The following is a 17098-nucleotide window of genomic DNA, read 5'->3' on the forward strand; positions in this document are numbered from 1 at the left end:
GGCATGTGAGGTGTATGAGATCTGTAAGCAGGCAAGGTGACGAGGAAGGTGCTTTCTCAGAAGCAGATTACATCCTGCTGACCTTCTGCCCTTCAAATCTATACCTAGTATTTCCTAATCATTTACAGCCTCCCACATCAAAAGCTATAACTTCTGATGATAAAAAAAAAAAAAAAGAAAAACACAACAATGTGTTTTTCCCAAGCCATCCTGTTAAGCATCAGGAAAGGAGCATGTCACAAACAGACCTTTGGAAGGGACTCTGCAAGATTTTGGTGTTGGTAGAAAGAAATACAGTGGTTACAGATTCTTTTTTTTCTATATTGATTCCAAGTATATGATTCATGGACAAACATTAGTTTGTCAAACATTTCACGATTTGTGGTTTGTAATTTAAAAAAGAAACCAACGAAATTACAGATCGTCTCACACTGGATCACAAACTCTGTCTTCAGCGAGGTGATCTTCATTTCCTTTTCTCTTAACCAGGGCCGGTCCCACATTTCCTGCATGCCGGGAACTGTCCGTCGCTGGAACTACCCATCCCCGCTCTGCATCGGTATGGAAACCCCCCCGCCCCCCGCCCGACGTGGTGTTCTGTGCATGTGTACTGGCAATCCCTTAGTGGCCAGCTCCCAGAGCTAGTCTTCTGGGCTTCCAATGCCACACTTTTAAATTTCTTTCAGAACGGTTGTTACTTAATAATCACATCATAATGCCGTAGAGGTGAGGCAAAATTGAACATGCATCTTGTCCCATGGGGGGTACTGGCTCAGCTTTCTCATCATCTGAGGACCAGCCTACATGGATTAGATGTAAGATTGCTAGCTCAAGGCACTAAACTCAAATTACATTTGTATCAGAAGGCCAGTGGATTAATTATGAGAAGGAAGGAACACAGCAGGTCTGAAAGTCTGAGCGCTATTCTGTGTAGGCCTTTACGCCTCAGGAAAATCAAGTTTCCGGAAACGAAATTCAGAAATACAAATAAATGATTTGAAGTTGGAAGGATAGTATTTTATAGGAGAAACAGGGAGGGGGACTGCCTGTGGATGTGCTCATTAGGATGGAGGTCCAGCCTGCCTCTTTAGGGAAAGATGTTCCAAACACAGCATTGCAGGAGGAAGAGCATGTGTCCTGGGGCCTAATTAACATTTTTTTTATTTTAATGTTTTTTATTATATTATGTTAGTCACCATACAGTACATCCCTGGTTTCTGATGTAAAGTTCGATGATTCATTAGTTACGTATAACACCCAGTGCACCATGCAATACGTGCCCTCCTTACTACCCATCACCAGCCTATCCCCTTCCCCCACCTCCCTCCCCTCTGAGGCCCTCAGTTTGTTTCTCAGAGTCCACAGTCTCTCATGCTTCATTCCCCCTTCTGATTACCCCTCCTTCTTTATCCCTTTCTTCCCCTACCGATCTTCCTAGTTCATACGTTCCATAGATGAGAGAAATCATATGATACTTGTCTTTCTCTGCTTGACTTATTTCACTTAGCATAATCTCCCCCAGTGCCGTCCATGTTGCAGCAAATATTGAGAACTCGTTCTTTCTGATAGCTGCCCAATTAACTTTTTGCATAGAGGACATGGTGGGAGTGATTCCTGGGGCAGAGGAGGTGGTTCTCGTTTACCTCCATTGTAGCGGAAGACCTTGAAGTGTAAGCCCCTTCAACTCTGCACGGTCTTCCCCTCACTCTGGACTCAAGCTTCGCCACCACCCAGAAGCTGTCTGCCTGACTCAGAAATCCTTACTTACAGCTCAGGTGACCACACGACTTCGTCAGCTGCTACCCTCACCTGTGCAACTCAGTCTACCCCGCCTGCACACTTCCTGCCTTCCTCAAACCCTGTTCCACCCCTCGAGCCCCCTTCCTAGGTGACCCCCAGGTTCATCACCTGTTTTGTATAATCTGGATATTGTCTCGGCTTCCATATCATCCACCAAATGCAGAGTTCCTCAGCCTTGCTGGCCTACCACCTAAATGGTCCCCACTCATAGCTCACCTGTTCAGTTCTCAGCCTTAGGTTCTCACAGCCTTCTAGCAGCTCGACGGCCCCTTCTAAGTGATTGCCATCAGGATCCTAACCTACAGTCCCTGGTTTCAGGGGAAGGAGCTTGTGTACCTGCCCACAGCCCCTCAATTCTACTCTACGCCCACACCCAGCCCAGAACAGCCTCTCCCAGCTTCAGGGACCCGCTGGCGAATTGGCCCCGCCACCACCTGCTCTCCTGCTCTTCCCCAAGATGCCCAATGCCACCACTCCAGTCCATGCCTCTGGCACCTACACCCTCCCTGTGCCCCACCTCCCTTGAGCTCCCTGCTGGCCCCCAGTTAGGGCCCCAGGCCAGAAGAGAAGGCATCAATATCTCTCTCTTTGTGTGAAATGTTGATATTTTGATCATCACAGTTTTTCTTTCTTTCTTTCTTTCTTTCTTTCTTTCTTTCTTTCTTTCTTTCTTTCTTTCTTTCTTTCTTGTATTCCTTTGATGTTTCCAAATATTGCACCAACAGATTGTTTGAGGGTCCAGGCACGCCCTTAAAGTTTGCACCTGAGGGAGGTGCCTCACTGGCCTGACCCTCACCCCAGCCTGGCCCGGGCTCCCACCCTCAGCTTGGATAACAGCAATGACAGAGACATTTCTATGGTGTGGATGACTCTGCTTTTTCTCGTGGAGCTGTAATGTCCTGTAGCTCACGTTAGTCTCCCTGCTACTCCCAGAACCTTAAAGACAGAGATGGGCGTCACTCTCCACTCGGCTGTGAGCACATGGGAGGCTCTCAGTAACTTCGATTCCAGAATGACCAGTAGATGACTGACGGTCAGACAACATGCGTGATTATGACAGTGACCACAGATGCCTCGTCCATAGTCCCTCTCTGGCTTGCCACACCTGGAGGCTGCATGGGGTGCACTCGGAACCTCCTCGTCTCTAGAACACTACCTTCGGGCATCTTCATGGTGCATGTGGTGTTTCAGGAGAACGAGGTCAGCTTTCCTGAATAAAGGCACATGATTTTAAAGGCCACAGTACAGCCAGGAAAGTGTCCTCTGAGCTACTCACACGCTGTTCCCGATCCATTTGCAGAGGAATATGAGAGCTTAGGGTTCGTTCAGGTCCTCACAGGGAAAGCAAGAGAGCTACTCTCTGTTACCTGTTCCTCTGAAAGCCTGATTTTCCCCTGTCTCCCACAAATCCTAGGTATTAAATGGTTTTTGGTAATCTGCAGCTTCATTACCTTGAACGGGAAACAGATGGAGTTATATACAGAGGAAATAAAACTAAGCCAAACCTTTAAAACAGAACCACAGCCTCTATAATGGTCTTGTGCAGGAAACAGTACACGTCCCCGTAATGCTCATCATAGCATATTTGCTTACAAGGGAAAATGTTCCCTAGTGACCCATATCTTTTTTCCTGAAAGTGATTTCTTGGTAAAAATAAATGTCGAGGCTACTCCGTCACCTAAAATGGTGAAGTTATTTGTATAGAGATTTGAAATCCCAGCTGTGACCTGGAAGGGAGAAACAGAGAGATATGGGTGCCAAGCTCAGGGGATTGCCTCCTCCCTCCCCGCCTTTTACTTAGAGAACGTCCACCTTCCTATTTGTTTTTCAGTGAGGTACCTTCCCTTAAACTTGGGAATTGAAATATTTTTAACTTTGAAATGAAATCAGCTCACAACAGGTATTCAGTCAAATAGTGTGTCGTTGTTGGCACTCTGCATTATGGGAGGACGTGTTTTATTCAAATAGTTAACCTATGTTAGCCAAATATAATTGATTTTTATCTTTTATTTAGCTTGCCTCATATATCAGTAAATGTCAAAGATATATCAAACTTCCGTAATACCTGCTCACTCTTAACTTTTTACAAGCTGTAGAGAAAGGTTTTTCATGGGAAAACTCACAAACAGCCCACAATAAATCTCCAAGTCAGGTCTGAGAGATTGAAAGAGTTTTTTGGTTTTTGGGTTTTTTGTTTGTTTGTTTGTTTGTTTGTTTTCTTAGCTGTTAGCTTCATATTAATACAAGCTGGGAAAATTTAAGACTAGAAATCCGTAGAGAGATAATCTTTTATTTATTAGCTCTTAGAAATTTCAAGTCCTAATGTAGACAATTTATATCAAAACAGTTCTCTACAGGTTACACAGTGTCAAGCACCATTCTCAGGCTTAACCAATATTAACCATTTCAAACATCACAACAAGCCAAGGTGTTTGCTAGACCCTTCCACCAGCTGGCATTCCCTATACCATGGGGTCCCTCCAGTGGGGCATGCCCTGCACCCTGGAGTAAAGATTCCATATACTGTCACCAAAAAATCAGGAATTTGCACAAAATAAGATAAATAAATCCAGTAGGATGTAAGATCCCCAGCTATTTTATAGTAATCAATACCTTGTCTTTTGGAGACATTAACTCTTTACATAGGCTACGTCACTATAAGAAAGGGTCTAGAATGCAGGGACTTTCTCTAGCAGGAAGCAGGAGGTCAGTTTACCAAATGGTGGTGGACAGGTAAGGCCTGGGAAGAAGGATGAAGATTGATTGTGGCATTGAACAAATAGACAATAAGACAAGGTCCATTGGTGGAGTTTTTAAAATATCATGAAGGAGGGGCGCCTGGGTGGCACAGCGGTTAATCGTCTGCCTTTGGCTCAGGGCGTGATCCCGGTGTTACCGGATCGAGTCCCACATCAGGCTCTTCCGCTATGAGCCTGCTTCTTCCTCTCCCACTCCCCCTGCTTGTGTTCCCTCTCTCGCTGGCTGTCTCTCTCTGTCGAATAAATAAATAAAATCTTTAAAAAAAAATATATCATGAAGGAAAACAAGATGGATGCCAATTCTCTGGAGCTCTGTTGGTACGCCCACCCAGTGATTTCTGTGTTTTAGATAAACTGAAGTAAGATTACATTTTGTGATAACGAAGTGCTTGGAGGAATTCAGTTATGATTGTCTGTGTGAGAGGAGATCCAGCCAACGTCCAGGCCATCCCATCTGTCTTCACGACACCCACAGTTGGCCCCTGTGACCCGAGATCTTACTATTGATGATGACTTCCATCATCCAGCCACGGAGCCGGCAGTTCATGCCATGCGGTCCCAATCCTCCATTGGAGACATGCACGGATGCTTATATTTTATCATTCCCAATCTTCTCCTCTTCTTTTTCATAAAAATTGTGCTCAAAATCATAACGGCCTCTTTAAAAATGTCACCTTTACTTCAGGTTTGTCGTGGTGTTGCTGCCACTGATTTGGCATTTTCATGCCCATCTGCCTTGTGGTTGGACACACATATCTACTCTCACCGCAGGCTGAGAGTCCTGAGGGGAGGATAGTACTGCTAAAGCTATTCAGGGATGCCTCTCAGATCCACCAGCTTGCCTTCGCCAGAATGGACAGACTCGTGGATGAAGTGCATCCCATAACCCGTGTCTCCACATAGTTGGTATTCCCACAAAGAAGGCACCCGAGAGGTCATACTTTAACTGACAGCCAAGTTCACGTGCAGGGTTTTGCTGGCTTTATTCACTCATCTCACAAAGCTATGTTTTTAATTCTTTTTAAAACTACATCTTTAATAACGTATACAGTGTCAAAACGCAGGCGAGGATTCCCTACCTTGGGCCATTACATATTCACTGGGCTTGATTTTTTAAGACTATTTAGATTTTCCCCCATATCAAATGTATCCTCGACAGATAAAGTTTTTCTACATTGGTGATTAAAAAGAGAAGAAAAGAAAAAAAAAAAAAAAAAGACTCCACTGTAGGCCCTGAGTGGAGATTCAGAGATTTCTGGAAGAGGTTTCTTCCAATACCAAGTTTGCCTAATAAGAACATTGTTAGAATAGTCATAAAGCCTTTTAATGTGACTCCCAGCAAAGATGTGACGGCATTTGCTTCATTGCTTTGAGATATAAGAAATTGCCATTGACTAGGTCACAAGTGTTCAAGGGTCAGACTTTCATCTGCTTCGACATATGTTATTTGACAAGTGTGTTATAAAATCGGTTCTTTCTTCATAGTCAAGCCTCAGCTACAGTAGACATGAAATGTGACTAACCCAGGTCAGGCCAGACGTGGGAGCTTAGTTCACTCCTGGTCATGACAGTGAGCGTAAGGTTTCCTGGGGAGAAAGCGGTTTTGGTGGGCTGCACTCCAAAACAGAACAGAATCCCAAAGGGAACGTATCCTGCTCAAAAGATCGGTGCTGGAACCAGATGGAGTTGCCATAAAATTCTCGTTGTGTTGTTCAGGCAAATTGCTTCTCTTCAGGCTTGGTTTCCTAATCTGTAAAATGGGTAACAAAACACCAACCTTTGTAGGGCTTTATGAGAATTAAGTCATGCAGTGTGTTTACTCAGCCTGGTAGGTCACGCATAGTTACCAATGAATCAATAGTAGCTAATACTACCACTCAATAAATAGCCACCCATCACCTGAAAGTCAAGGGGATGTCTGACCCACATGCAGTAAACTGACGAACCTTTCCTAAGCCTCTGTGTAATAAAAGTAGATACATTTTGAAAATCAGTCTTTGTTCTTAAGTAGTTGACACTGGAGAGGGAGAGCCAGACGCATACACATAACTAGTCATTGTGTCAGGTATGTGCTGTGATTAAGGGCAAATCCACTTCTGGAGACTTGCTTTTATGTAACACAGTCAGTAAGAGCAGCTGGAATTAAATCCCCTTGTGAGAAAGCAACGGCCCCCAGCACTGAGCACGCTTGTCCACTTCACAGCAACCTGCGGAGGGACGTTGAGCAGCATGGGGGGCGTGATCTTGAGCCCAGGGTTTCCGGGAGCCTACCCCAACAACCTAGACTGCACCTGGAAGATCGAGTTGCCCATTGGCTATGGTAAGTGAAAGTATTTTTTTTTTAATTCTTAAAAATTCAACTTTTTAATTTCTATCTTGGAAAAAATTCAGCTGAATAAAAAATCCACCTTATTCTGTTGATGTAACTGTCTTTAATTGAAAGTGGCTTAGAGATTTAAATAAAGGTTTGGCAGAATAACTTCCAGAACAGAAAGTTATGAAAAAAATCAATTCAGGCATGCAGCTCTTTTCAAGGCAAATTAAATTAGATGGAGGGTGATAGAGTAGGCACATGAAGTATAAAATGTAGCATCCCTAATTCAATTATTCATCACTTTATTTATAATACCACCTTTTGTAATCTATTTCTGGAATGTAATAATGATTGTTTCTTTGGAATGATTTTTAAGGTTTTTTTCAGGTTATGACACATTTTAGGGCTGTTCTATACATTTTTCTAATTATATATTGCATTGATTTAGGTTCATGAAAATGACTTTTTATAATATTTAGTTATTAACTTTCAGGTTATCTACCTTAACTAATTCATAATTTTAATTGTTATGGACACTAAAAACTCATTATGGCCTTTTCTAGAAAATCATGGTCTTTGTGAAATGTTGATTCCCTATCATGCCTTTCCTTGTCTGCATCATGATCTCCTTCCTATTTGGGTTCATTAATTTGGGTTTTCCCTACCTGTGAATTTCCTCAAAGCACATACTGGTAGATGTACCAAATTAGGTCCTCACTGAATGTCCTAGGATATGTGATTGAGAACTTATCTACTAAGTGAAATGTTAGTTGCATGATGAATGAACTTAAGCTTAAATGGAAATCACAGCCATGGAAGATCATATTGTTTATTAGGTTTTCAAAGCTTTGCCTTAAGAACCTGTACCCAGAATGGCAGCAACAGCATGAGTACAAAATGGAGAGGAAGTGTCCACTTGCTCAGCAGAGAGCAACCAAGAGGAATCGTGGGCAGGAGGGTATGGTGCGTGTCGGTCAGGTGTACAAGCACGGACATGCTGTGGACAGACACGGAGCATTACACCATGGAAACAGGGGATCATGGAAGGGCACCCCCACTGGGGAGACCTCATGGGAGGTTCATGTCCACTGGGGTCTTTAAGGGTCCATCTAGAGGGAGAGTGGGAAGAGGAAGGGGAGAGACCACAAAAGGATTACAGAGGCTCTCTATTTCTTCAGGTTTTTTTAGTGTAGCTTTGCTTTTTCAATCATCAACTCTGAGAAGCAGGGAAGTAGTTCTGCCCTGTGCTTAACCAACATTAGCTCAGCTGTTCTCAAAAGCACAGTCTGTTTCCCTTCCATGGGATCTGAGGAGAGGGACGTGGTTGATACAATGGTTGAGTCAGGCGGTGGGGTTGGATGGGACATACATGTGACCCACCATATTCCAACAGCGTCTTAAGGCCCTTGAGGGTCACAGGCTTATTAGACAAATGACCATAGTGGTTAAAAGCAGAGACTCAGAGAAGTGCAGGCCCACTGTAGTGCTGACTCTGGTGGGGTAGGGTCTACTGAAATGGGAAAGGTGCTTTTCTCTCTTAAAAACCAAAAGAACTGCATAAGGTTATGGTGAGGACTAACTAAAACAATTCAGGAGGAGGTCAGCACAGGGCTTGGTGGTATAAACAGCAACAACAGAAAACAAAGAAGTCAGCTGGTTTTTTCATTATTATTCCAAGTATTTCCCACTTTCCTTTCAAATCTCATGAGAAATATATTATTCATGAATAGATATGAATATTTCAGTAGCTTGTTTTTCCAACTTGACCATCCTGTGATTGAGAAGGATATTGTCTGGCCTTTTTCCCTGTGCTGCTCATGAATGAGTCAATATGAAAGATAATAATTCAGGGGGAAATATCAGTCAAGTTGTCTTATAGTCATGATCTATGAACTCAAACAAAATATTTATTTGAAGAAATACCAAAATGAGAAAAAAGATTTATGAAATGTTATAATTAAAATAATTTAAGTCTTTAAATAGTTGATACTGTATAGTTTTGGGTTTTGAAAGCATCTTGAAGAAAAGGCAAAAAGAAACTTTATGTCTTAAATCCTAAATACATACAAAATAGTATCACTATCCCTAGCTTTTTAGAATAGAGGTAGCTATGCTTCAGAATACAGTTGACCCATGAACAACCTGGGGTTCAGGGTACTGACCCTTGCATAGTCGAAGATCCAAGTATGACTTTTGATTCCATAAAAACTCCATTAATAATAGCCTGCTGTTGACCAGAAGCCTTATCAGTAACATGAAGAGTCGATGAACACATATGTTTTATGTTGTATTTTTTATTATATACTATATTCTGACAACAAAGTGAGCTAGAGAAAAGAAAATGTTAATAAAATCTTAGGGAAGAGAAAATACACTTACAGCTCTGTACTGTAAAAAATCTGCCTATAGGTGGACCCATACAGTTCAAGCTCTTGTTGTTCAAGAATCAGCTGTAATATTACAGATTAAATGTAATGCACCAGGTTTGCCTGTGACAAATTTTATAATCTATAAATATCCTTCTATACATCAAGTTACAAATTTAGGGAGAAGGCATGTAAGCGGTGGTAGTTTCCTCAACACGGTAAATATTTGGGATTTTCCAGTCCCTGCTAAAAAAAACTTTGAGGTTTAAAGAACTACAGTGCATTTTGGTGATGTTGAGAAAAATTTACAGCCTGGCTTTCAACCCCACAAGAGATTTTGACACTCTTAAGTAAATTAATTTTATCTATTCCTGGTCTTCCTTTATGTCTGCCTCTTCTCCCTTGTATTAACATGGCTCAAAATACTACCTCTTGCCTTGCTCTCAAATGCACCCATTTCAGCTCCCCGTTTTCAGCTGCGTGTGACATCTTCTCATCTGGGGCATCCGAGGGTGTCACAGACTCTGTTCACGTTCAAATTCATCACTTTCTTCTTCTCCTGTAGTCAGTCTATTCCACAGTGGGTTCTCCTGTTTCATTCCCTCTCCGTACTTCCAGCACTACCTGTGGCTTCTGGTTCTCCTGTGGCTCCCCCTTCCCTCCACCTTATGTTGGCCGTAAGTTCCTCCCAGGCCCACCCAAGTCGAAGGCAAACATCAGATTGCTCCCCTGGAAATTTTGAGTAGTAAGTTTGGGTTTGAAACCCAGCAATATGTTAAATGCTCCTGAAGTTTCTTATTAAAAAAAAAAACAAAACAAAACAGGAGCATAGCAACGATGATTATCCCCACCCTTAACGATAATTTCTCCCCCCTGGTCTCCCATATTGTGTCCTATTAGCACCAAACTTTAGCGTAATTCTGGAACACCTCCTGTATTTACCACCCAGGATGGGCTTCTGTGTTCCCAGTGGGACAGGTAGGGAGATTGGGAAGATATGTTTCTACGGATGTCGCACTAGATGTTTAACCTGTAAAATTTCTGTTAGGATGATGTTGGTAAGCGAGGCATACTGTGATGGGTATTACATTAACAAACACGGTAGAGTTACCCAGCTCTTCCAAGTGAACGTGGTCATTGGCACATTGCAATCACTGCTCACTGCCTGCACCTCTCCTACATCTGCTGCTCTGTGTGTGTGTGTGTGTGTGTGTGTTGTATCTATGGGAAGGGGATCTCCTAACAACCCCTTCTCTGTCTGAGGTTTGGGAAATCATTTTAAACAATGTATGTTGTAGTATCACCGGGAAGTTCATCAAGAAATGGGCACTATGGGGAACTTGCTTACATAAGACACGAAGAGAAGGTCAGATTATTGTGAATATGTACGTAAACTTGAAACACTAAATTCCAAGGAAAACGATTGCTTAGACCAGTCGTTCTCAGATTAGGCTGCGTACAAGAATCATTGGTGTAGGTCAGGTTGTTACAATGAAATTCCTGTGGCCAGCCCCTCCATGCTCTGTCAGCACTGCTGGCCAGACAGGAAAAGGGGATCCAGAGTTTTCTTAAAAATAAATTCTACTTCAATATTTTTGAAGTCAGTTTTCTCATTTCTTCAAATGCCACTTTGAATATCTGCACATGCATTCCTGTGTGCTTGATTTTCAGGTGTGGGTTTCGGTTTCCTGGTGCATTAATGACTGTTGTACTGGTAAACCCAGATGATTTCTGAATAACACACTTATGCAGAACATGGTATCATTGCCTTTCTTGATGTTTCTCATTCATTGAGCATTTTGTCAGGGTGTTTTGAATCTTTCCATACAACGGGATTGCATGGGACCGTCTGATAGATTATCTGATCCATGAGTTAAGCAGCTACCAGTTTAGTCAAATAATTCTTTTGATTATCCTAGTGGTCCCCATGCCCATGGATTAGTCGATAGTTTAACTAAACAGTCAAAATGAATAGTTGCTTTGGCAGTATGTGAAAACCACCTTTATCTCGCACTGCTAATTACTCGTTCCAGTGACAACTATTTCATGCATCCCATTTTAGGAAGAGAACTAGGCTTTCCAGGTGATGGAAGGGTTTGGAGCCTAGGCGTGGACAGCAGGTGTCCTGAGTGCTCATGTCTGGGGGCTCTGAGTTGAGCAGAAAGCTTAGCACTGCCAGTCACTGGTGCTATGAATTTGCACAAGTTACCACAATGTTTTTGAACCTTGTTTCCTTATCTTTAAATCAAACATCATTGGGACACCTGGGTGGCTCAGTCGGTGAAGCGTCTGCCTTCAGCTCAGGTCATGCTCCCGGGGGTCCTAGCATGGAGCCCTGCATCTGGATCCTTGCTCAGCGGGGAGTCTGCTTCTCCCTCTCCCTCTGCCCCTGCTCCTGCTCTCTCTGTTGCTCTCTCTCATGCATGCTTTCTCTCTCTAATAAAAAATAAAATATTTAAAAATAATAATAAATAAAAAATAAATAACATAAATACATATCATAAAGCATGATTCTCATAGGGCTCTTCTGAAATAATGTCAATGCCTGATACAGAGCACGTGTTATTTGGCTGTTAGCTGCTTTTAGTTCCTACGCCACATTCTCTGATGATTTTTATGCCATTTTCTTTCCTTTTCACATATTTGGGTTGCTGTTATGTTGCCTTTGGCACAAGCCTCATCGACACAGAATGTCTGTCTCTATCTTATTGAATTTTCTAAAGTCATAGTCAGCAGATATGCAACCATGTTTTTGTTTGTTTTTGCTTTATCATTGCCTTTCATATTTAAAAACCACGGCACCAACTTTGCATGTGATGCTGTCCAAAATGACCATGTCTTTGGCCACCTAGGCCATATGTAGGGAAGCTATAATGCGTTTTTCAGAATATTCACTCAGTTCTAAAACTGTGAACTCCCTTGCCACGAGTTCATTATGCATAGAAGATGCTAAATAGGGCACGTCATCTTTACAAGGTCTATCAACCAAAAGACGAGGGTTTAACTCAGAAGTCATGGTCACATTACTATTTAAAGTTTTGTCAAATCCAAAGTCAAAAATTCTTTGTGCGGGTGACTTTTACTGACACTTAATTTTCAGTGTGAGCGATAATCAGATGAGAGCAATGATCATGTGCTGTGTAAATTCCACCAAATGGATGTTCAGATTGATTCTCTTGCCGCAATTACACATTTCTTCAGCATTCTGTAAGATAATAGGATAGCTAAGTTAGGCTTATGTCAATCCCTTCATTTTGGCTTCATGATAACAAACTGGACACAAGGTGCTGAAATTCAGATAGCTGAATAATTCCATTTTAAACCAGATTAGCACTGGGCTCTATTCTGTTGCATTTCCTGATGTGCATTAGGAGATTTGATACGTGGCTGGGTACTTTATCCTGCTTAAAATGCTAATTTTTCCCTAAAATAATTGTCATAACTCTGTTTCTATGTTTAATTCCAGATCAATAAAAGGCTACTTTTACTGTTTCCTTCACTTTGGGATATTGGCTGTCTTTATCTGTTTTAACCCTTGATCTGCTTGCGGCCTTCCATTTCTTTCCTGACTGTGTCATTCCTTTAAGCTCTGGACAAACACATCCGAGGTCTGCGTGTGCACATCTGAAATGAGCCAATTTTAAGCCATTTACCTGCTATTTGATTTGATACCCAAATCATGAATGTATTTCACAAGCATGTGATCTCGCCCTAATTCCCCATGCTCCCCGGCTTTTCGGAACGTGGATGGAAATGTCAGTAATTCAGCGTTTCTTTGCGGTTGCTCCCCTGTCAGCCTCTGTGTTCGGCCTCATGGTGACAAATGTGATGGGTGTCCCTGAAACTCTAGACCACAGGGCTCAGCAGCCCTGACCCAGTCACAGACTCACTCAAAAAAAAGGATAGGTTATTAGTAACAGAACTCTTTTGTCAGATCTGTGGGCTGTGCTACAAAAGGGAACTCCGTGTCTAACTCAACAATGGGTGAGAGAATAAATCCAGTACAGATGTGTCGCTTTCTAAGGGGTCGAGTAGCCTGGCCGCCACAGGGGTGTGCAGGGGACCTTCAGATTGGAGAAATCCATGAGTCCTCCCTCCTCTCCTCCCTCCCACCCCCTTGTCCGTCTTCCGTCCTCCTTCCTCCCCTCCTCCTTCCTTCCCCTTTCTTTTTTCCTGCTTCCAAATTTATTTTGACCAACATATTTGCTGAAATTTAGAAAAAAAAATGAATACTTTGTTGATGGTTCTTCAACAAAGAAAATTACTTGACATTTTTAAATATTTACAGAAGTATTTTAAATTGATAGCATTGCTCCACACTCCTATATTGTACGTGACATTGGAGTAGCCAAGACAAAGGCAGACTGGGATCCCTCTTCCCTGATGGCTCATGTGCTGCTAGTTTATAGATTCAGACTATGTCACATGAATTTATTTATTTTTTTTTAATTTTTTTTATTATATTATGTTAGTCACCATACAGTACATCCCTGGTTTCTGATGCAAAGTTCGATGATTCATTAGTGTCACATGAATTTAATTACTCATTCTAAAATGATTCTAGGCTTTGGTTGACTGGTTAACGATTTTTCCCTCAGACCAGGTTTTTCTCCTGCTTCTTGCTTCCTTGGCCCATTCCTGAAGTTTCCCATAGTTTTGTTTTTTGTTTTTTTTTTAAGTTTTTTGTTTTTTTTTCAGTAATCTCCACACCTAAGGTGGGACTTGAACTCATAACTCTGAGATCAAGAGTCACATGTTCTTCCAACTGAGCCAGCCGTGCAACCTCTGAACTTTCCCACATTCTATTCTTTTCTTCCTTCCTCTCAAAGTCAAGGTTGAACAAATTCATTACAAACACTCTTCTCCATTAAGAACTGGAATATTTCTGACATCTTGAGATTGTTAGCTCTTGTCCAGCACATTTGCTAAACGAGGAAAGTGACCATGTTGCCAGCCAGACTCGGGTATAAATCTGACTCCGCTTGTCCTGTGCTGCACTAGACATAACACCGAACACCCCAGAGCCTTCGTTTGCTTACCTGTCAAAATACAATGATACTAATAAGGACTTTGCTGGTAATCATGAGAAAAATGTCGGTTGGTAACAGGGAGCCTCAGCACGGTGGTTGGCCTCACGCTTATGCACGAACAGAAGGGGCGGTTGCTTACTCTTCTGGGCCTCCGTACAAAGTTCTCCCATCATTGATAAAGTTGTTTTTCTTGGATGATGTTAAATGTCCTGAGTGCCTGTGTTTCTCTTTCCTACTGGACTTGAACTTTTCTTGTTCCTTTTTCACGAAATTCTGCTTGTGATAACTGGATTTCCCATCAATACCTAAGTAGATGTGTTTGCTTTCATTTTTCTCCACCTTTACAATCAAATAAGGAAACCCATGTAAGCATTATCTTTAGTTTTCCAAACCTGGCAAGCATGTGTCAAATATATTAGGTGAAAAGTAAAAATAAAGCCCCTCTTACTGATCGAGAGCAGAAGAATAACACATAGTCACGCTTTTCTCGTGGGTTGGGAGAATATAATCAGTAGTGGCTATTGGAATTCTCAGTGTAGGCTTTACAACCCTAAATTAATCAAGTGGATTTATGTAAAAATGAATGCCTTTGGAGTCCTCTGTAAGCTATTTAAGTGACTTAAAATATTTCAGTCGCAGTAGTGAAATAAATTTTCAAAAATGCCACAAAGTTGTAACACCCTAAATGATTCTGATTTCCTCTAAATTTGATACTCCTCTAAATTATCTAGAGGAATTTCCTCTAAATTCCTCTAAGGCATCCTCTAAGATGAATATGATAGCAGTGGCATTGGTCATTGCCCAGTCCTTTGGTGTGTGAACTCTGCCAGGCTATTGGATTGAAGTGTGCAGATGAGAGTGGGTTTTTTGGACCGAGTTCTTGCAAACATCCATAATTTGCTTTGTGAGCATAACACAATTGAAACAATCACTTGCTAAACTAACACATCACTTGTGCGGTGGGATGACCATGCATTTAAAAGCCACTTTGAAAGGCTATGGCATTTTTTTACACCCATTTTGGCTCCTTTCTTGATAAAGTTGTGAATGAGCTCATGGATGATTGGACACAGAATTACAGCCTTGTGTTTACGGCTGTAATCATGTAACAGAGCTGGACGAAATGATTGCCAGATGCGAGTGCTAGCTGTCATTCTACGTATTATACCAGTATATCCCTGTGATGTAATGCTGGTAATCACACTTGACAAAGAAGTTGACTTCAGGGACATTAATTTCATGAACGAAGGTCACACTGCTAGCGGGAGGCACAGGCGCAGTCGAACCCGTGTGTTGGAACCTGCACTGTGTGCTCTCTGCCACCAAGACCGCCCTGTTCTGCCTCCCCGAGAATCCTGTGTGCGGAGGCTCATACAGTTTTAGTCACTTTTGATAAACATTGATCTTACAAATTTTGATATTCGCTTTCATTTATTTTGCATGTTTTTCTCTAGGTGCACATATTCAATTTCTGAATTTTTCTACCGAAGCCAATCACGACTACCTTGAAATTCAAAACGGACCCCACCACACGAGCCCTATGATCGGGCAGTTCAGTGGCTCGGATCCCCCCTCTGCCCTGCTCAGTACCACACACGAAACGCTCATCCACTTCTACAGCGATCATTCCCAGAACCGGCAAGGGTTTAAACTCGCTTACCAAGGTAAGGAGTCAACCTGTGTTGCGACATGAACCTCCGTCATTGGTGACAAATGTGTGCGGCGGGAACCATTGGTTTTCTGATTGGGCAGAGAACCGTGCTGTCCGTGTCTGCGCAAGCAGAGGCATCAGCAGCGAGCACGGGGTCAGCCCGGCTGTCATCTCAGCCTCACGCTCAAGCCTTCCCAGCGGTCCCTCCCTCCCGTGGCCGACATCACACTCCTGAGCCACCAGCTCGGCAACCCATCCCTTCCCACTTGTCACTGTCCTCAGAGCCACTGGTCCATCGTGTCCCTTCCGGACTGTGGAGTGGGGAGACCGCTCACAGTGGCAGTGGGGCTGGCACTGTCTCTCATGCCCTGGACCTTGTCTCAGCTCAAAATAGTGTCCAAAGGTATTATTCAGGTCATTTCATATTACATCAGAAAAACAATCTAGTACATGAACTTCATCTTTTTAAAACCATCTAAATATAAGACTCTTAGACATGTTTGAACCCAGCATTAGCAAACCATTCATGACCTGAGAAAAAGTTCAAAACTTTCATCTCATACCCAGTAATTTAGATGGCCTAACTTGAATATTGTTAAATCAAATGAAGCTGAGAATGTCAACAATAGGGCTTTTCTTTCCTATTTTTTAACATGATTAAATGACTTGCTTTCTTTAATTTCATAGACTGTCTTTGACATTAAGGGCTTTACTGCTTTCTTACTAAAAGGTGATGGTATTTTATGTTGAAGTTTTAGATGTTGTTACTTAAATGGTTATTTAAATATAAAATATACATTAAGATTTCCAATTTTTGGGTCTCTTAAAATACAAAATCCAGGTAGGAGGCAAAAAGAGAGGAGAATAAAGCCTGGGCCAGTGAGGAATACGGCAGGAGTCGTGCCGAATTCTCTGTGTGCGCACGGTGTCCCTCATTGCTTCCAGCTCCACCTCGTCCCCGTCCCCCCTCAGGAAAGTGTCACCTCCAGCTTGAGAGGCACACACACATATACAGGTGCAAACACGAAGGCACGCACTCACATAGGTGAACACACACAGGTCCACGCACACACACAGGTGCACACATATACACAGGAACACACACAGGTGCACACACAGGTGCATACACTCACAGAAATACACACAGGCATGCGCACACACACAGGTGCACACACACG

General features: G+C 42.4%; 1 protein-coding gene across 1 annotated transcript in view; it reads left to right on the forward strand.

Moving 5' to 3' along the window:
• Window positions 1-17098, forward strand: part of CSMD1 (CUB and Sushi multiple domains 1) — a 1039667-nt gene that overhangs the window by 850355 nt on the left and 172214 nt on the right. The window contains exons 37-39 of the mRNA XM_087856321.1: window positions 490-559; window positions 6763-6879; window positions 15724-15933. Coding sequence (XP_087712447.1) covers window positions 490-559; window positions 6763-6879; window positions 15724-15933 — 397 coding nt within the window. The remainder of the gene's footprint in view (window positions 1-489; window positions 560-6762; window positions 6880-15723; window positions 15934-17098) is intronic.

This window comes from Ursus americanus, chromosome 27, assembly GCF_024610735.1.
Source record: "Ursus americanus isolate L20-20 chromosome 27, mUrsAme1.1.p, whole genome shotgun sequence".
In the NCBI taxonomy this organism is placed as follows: Eukaryota; Metazoa; Chordata; class Mammalia; order Carnivora; family Ursidae; genus Ursus; species Ursus americanus.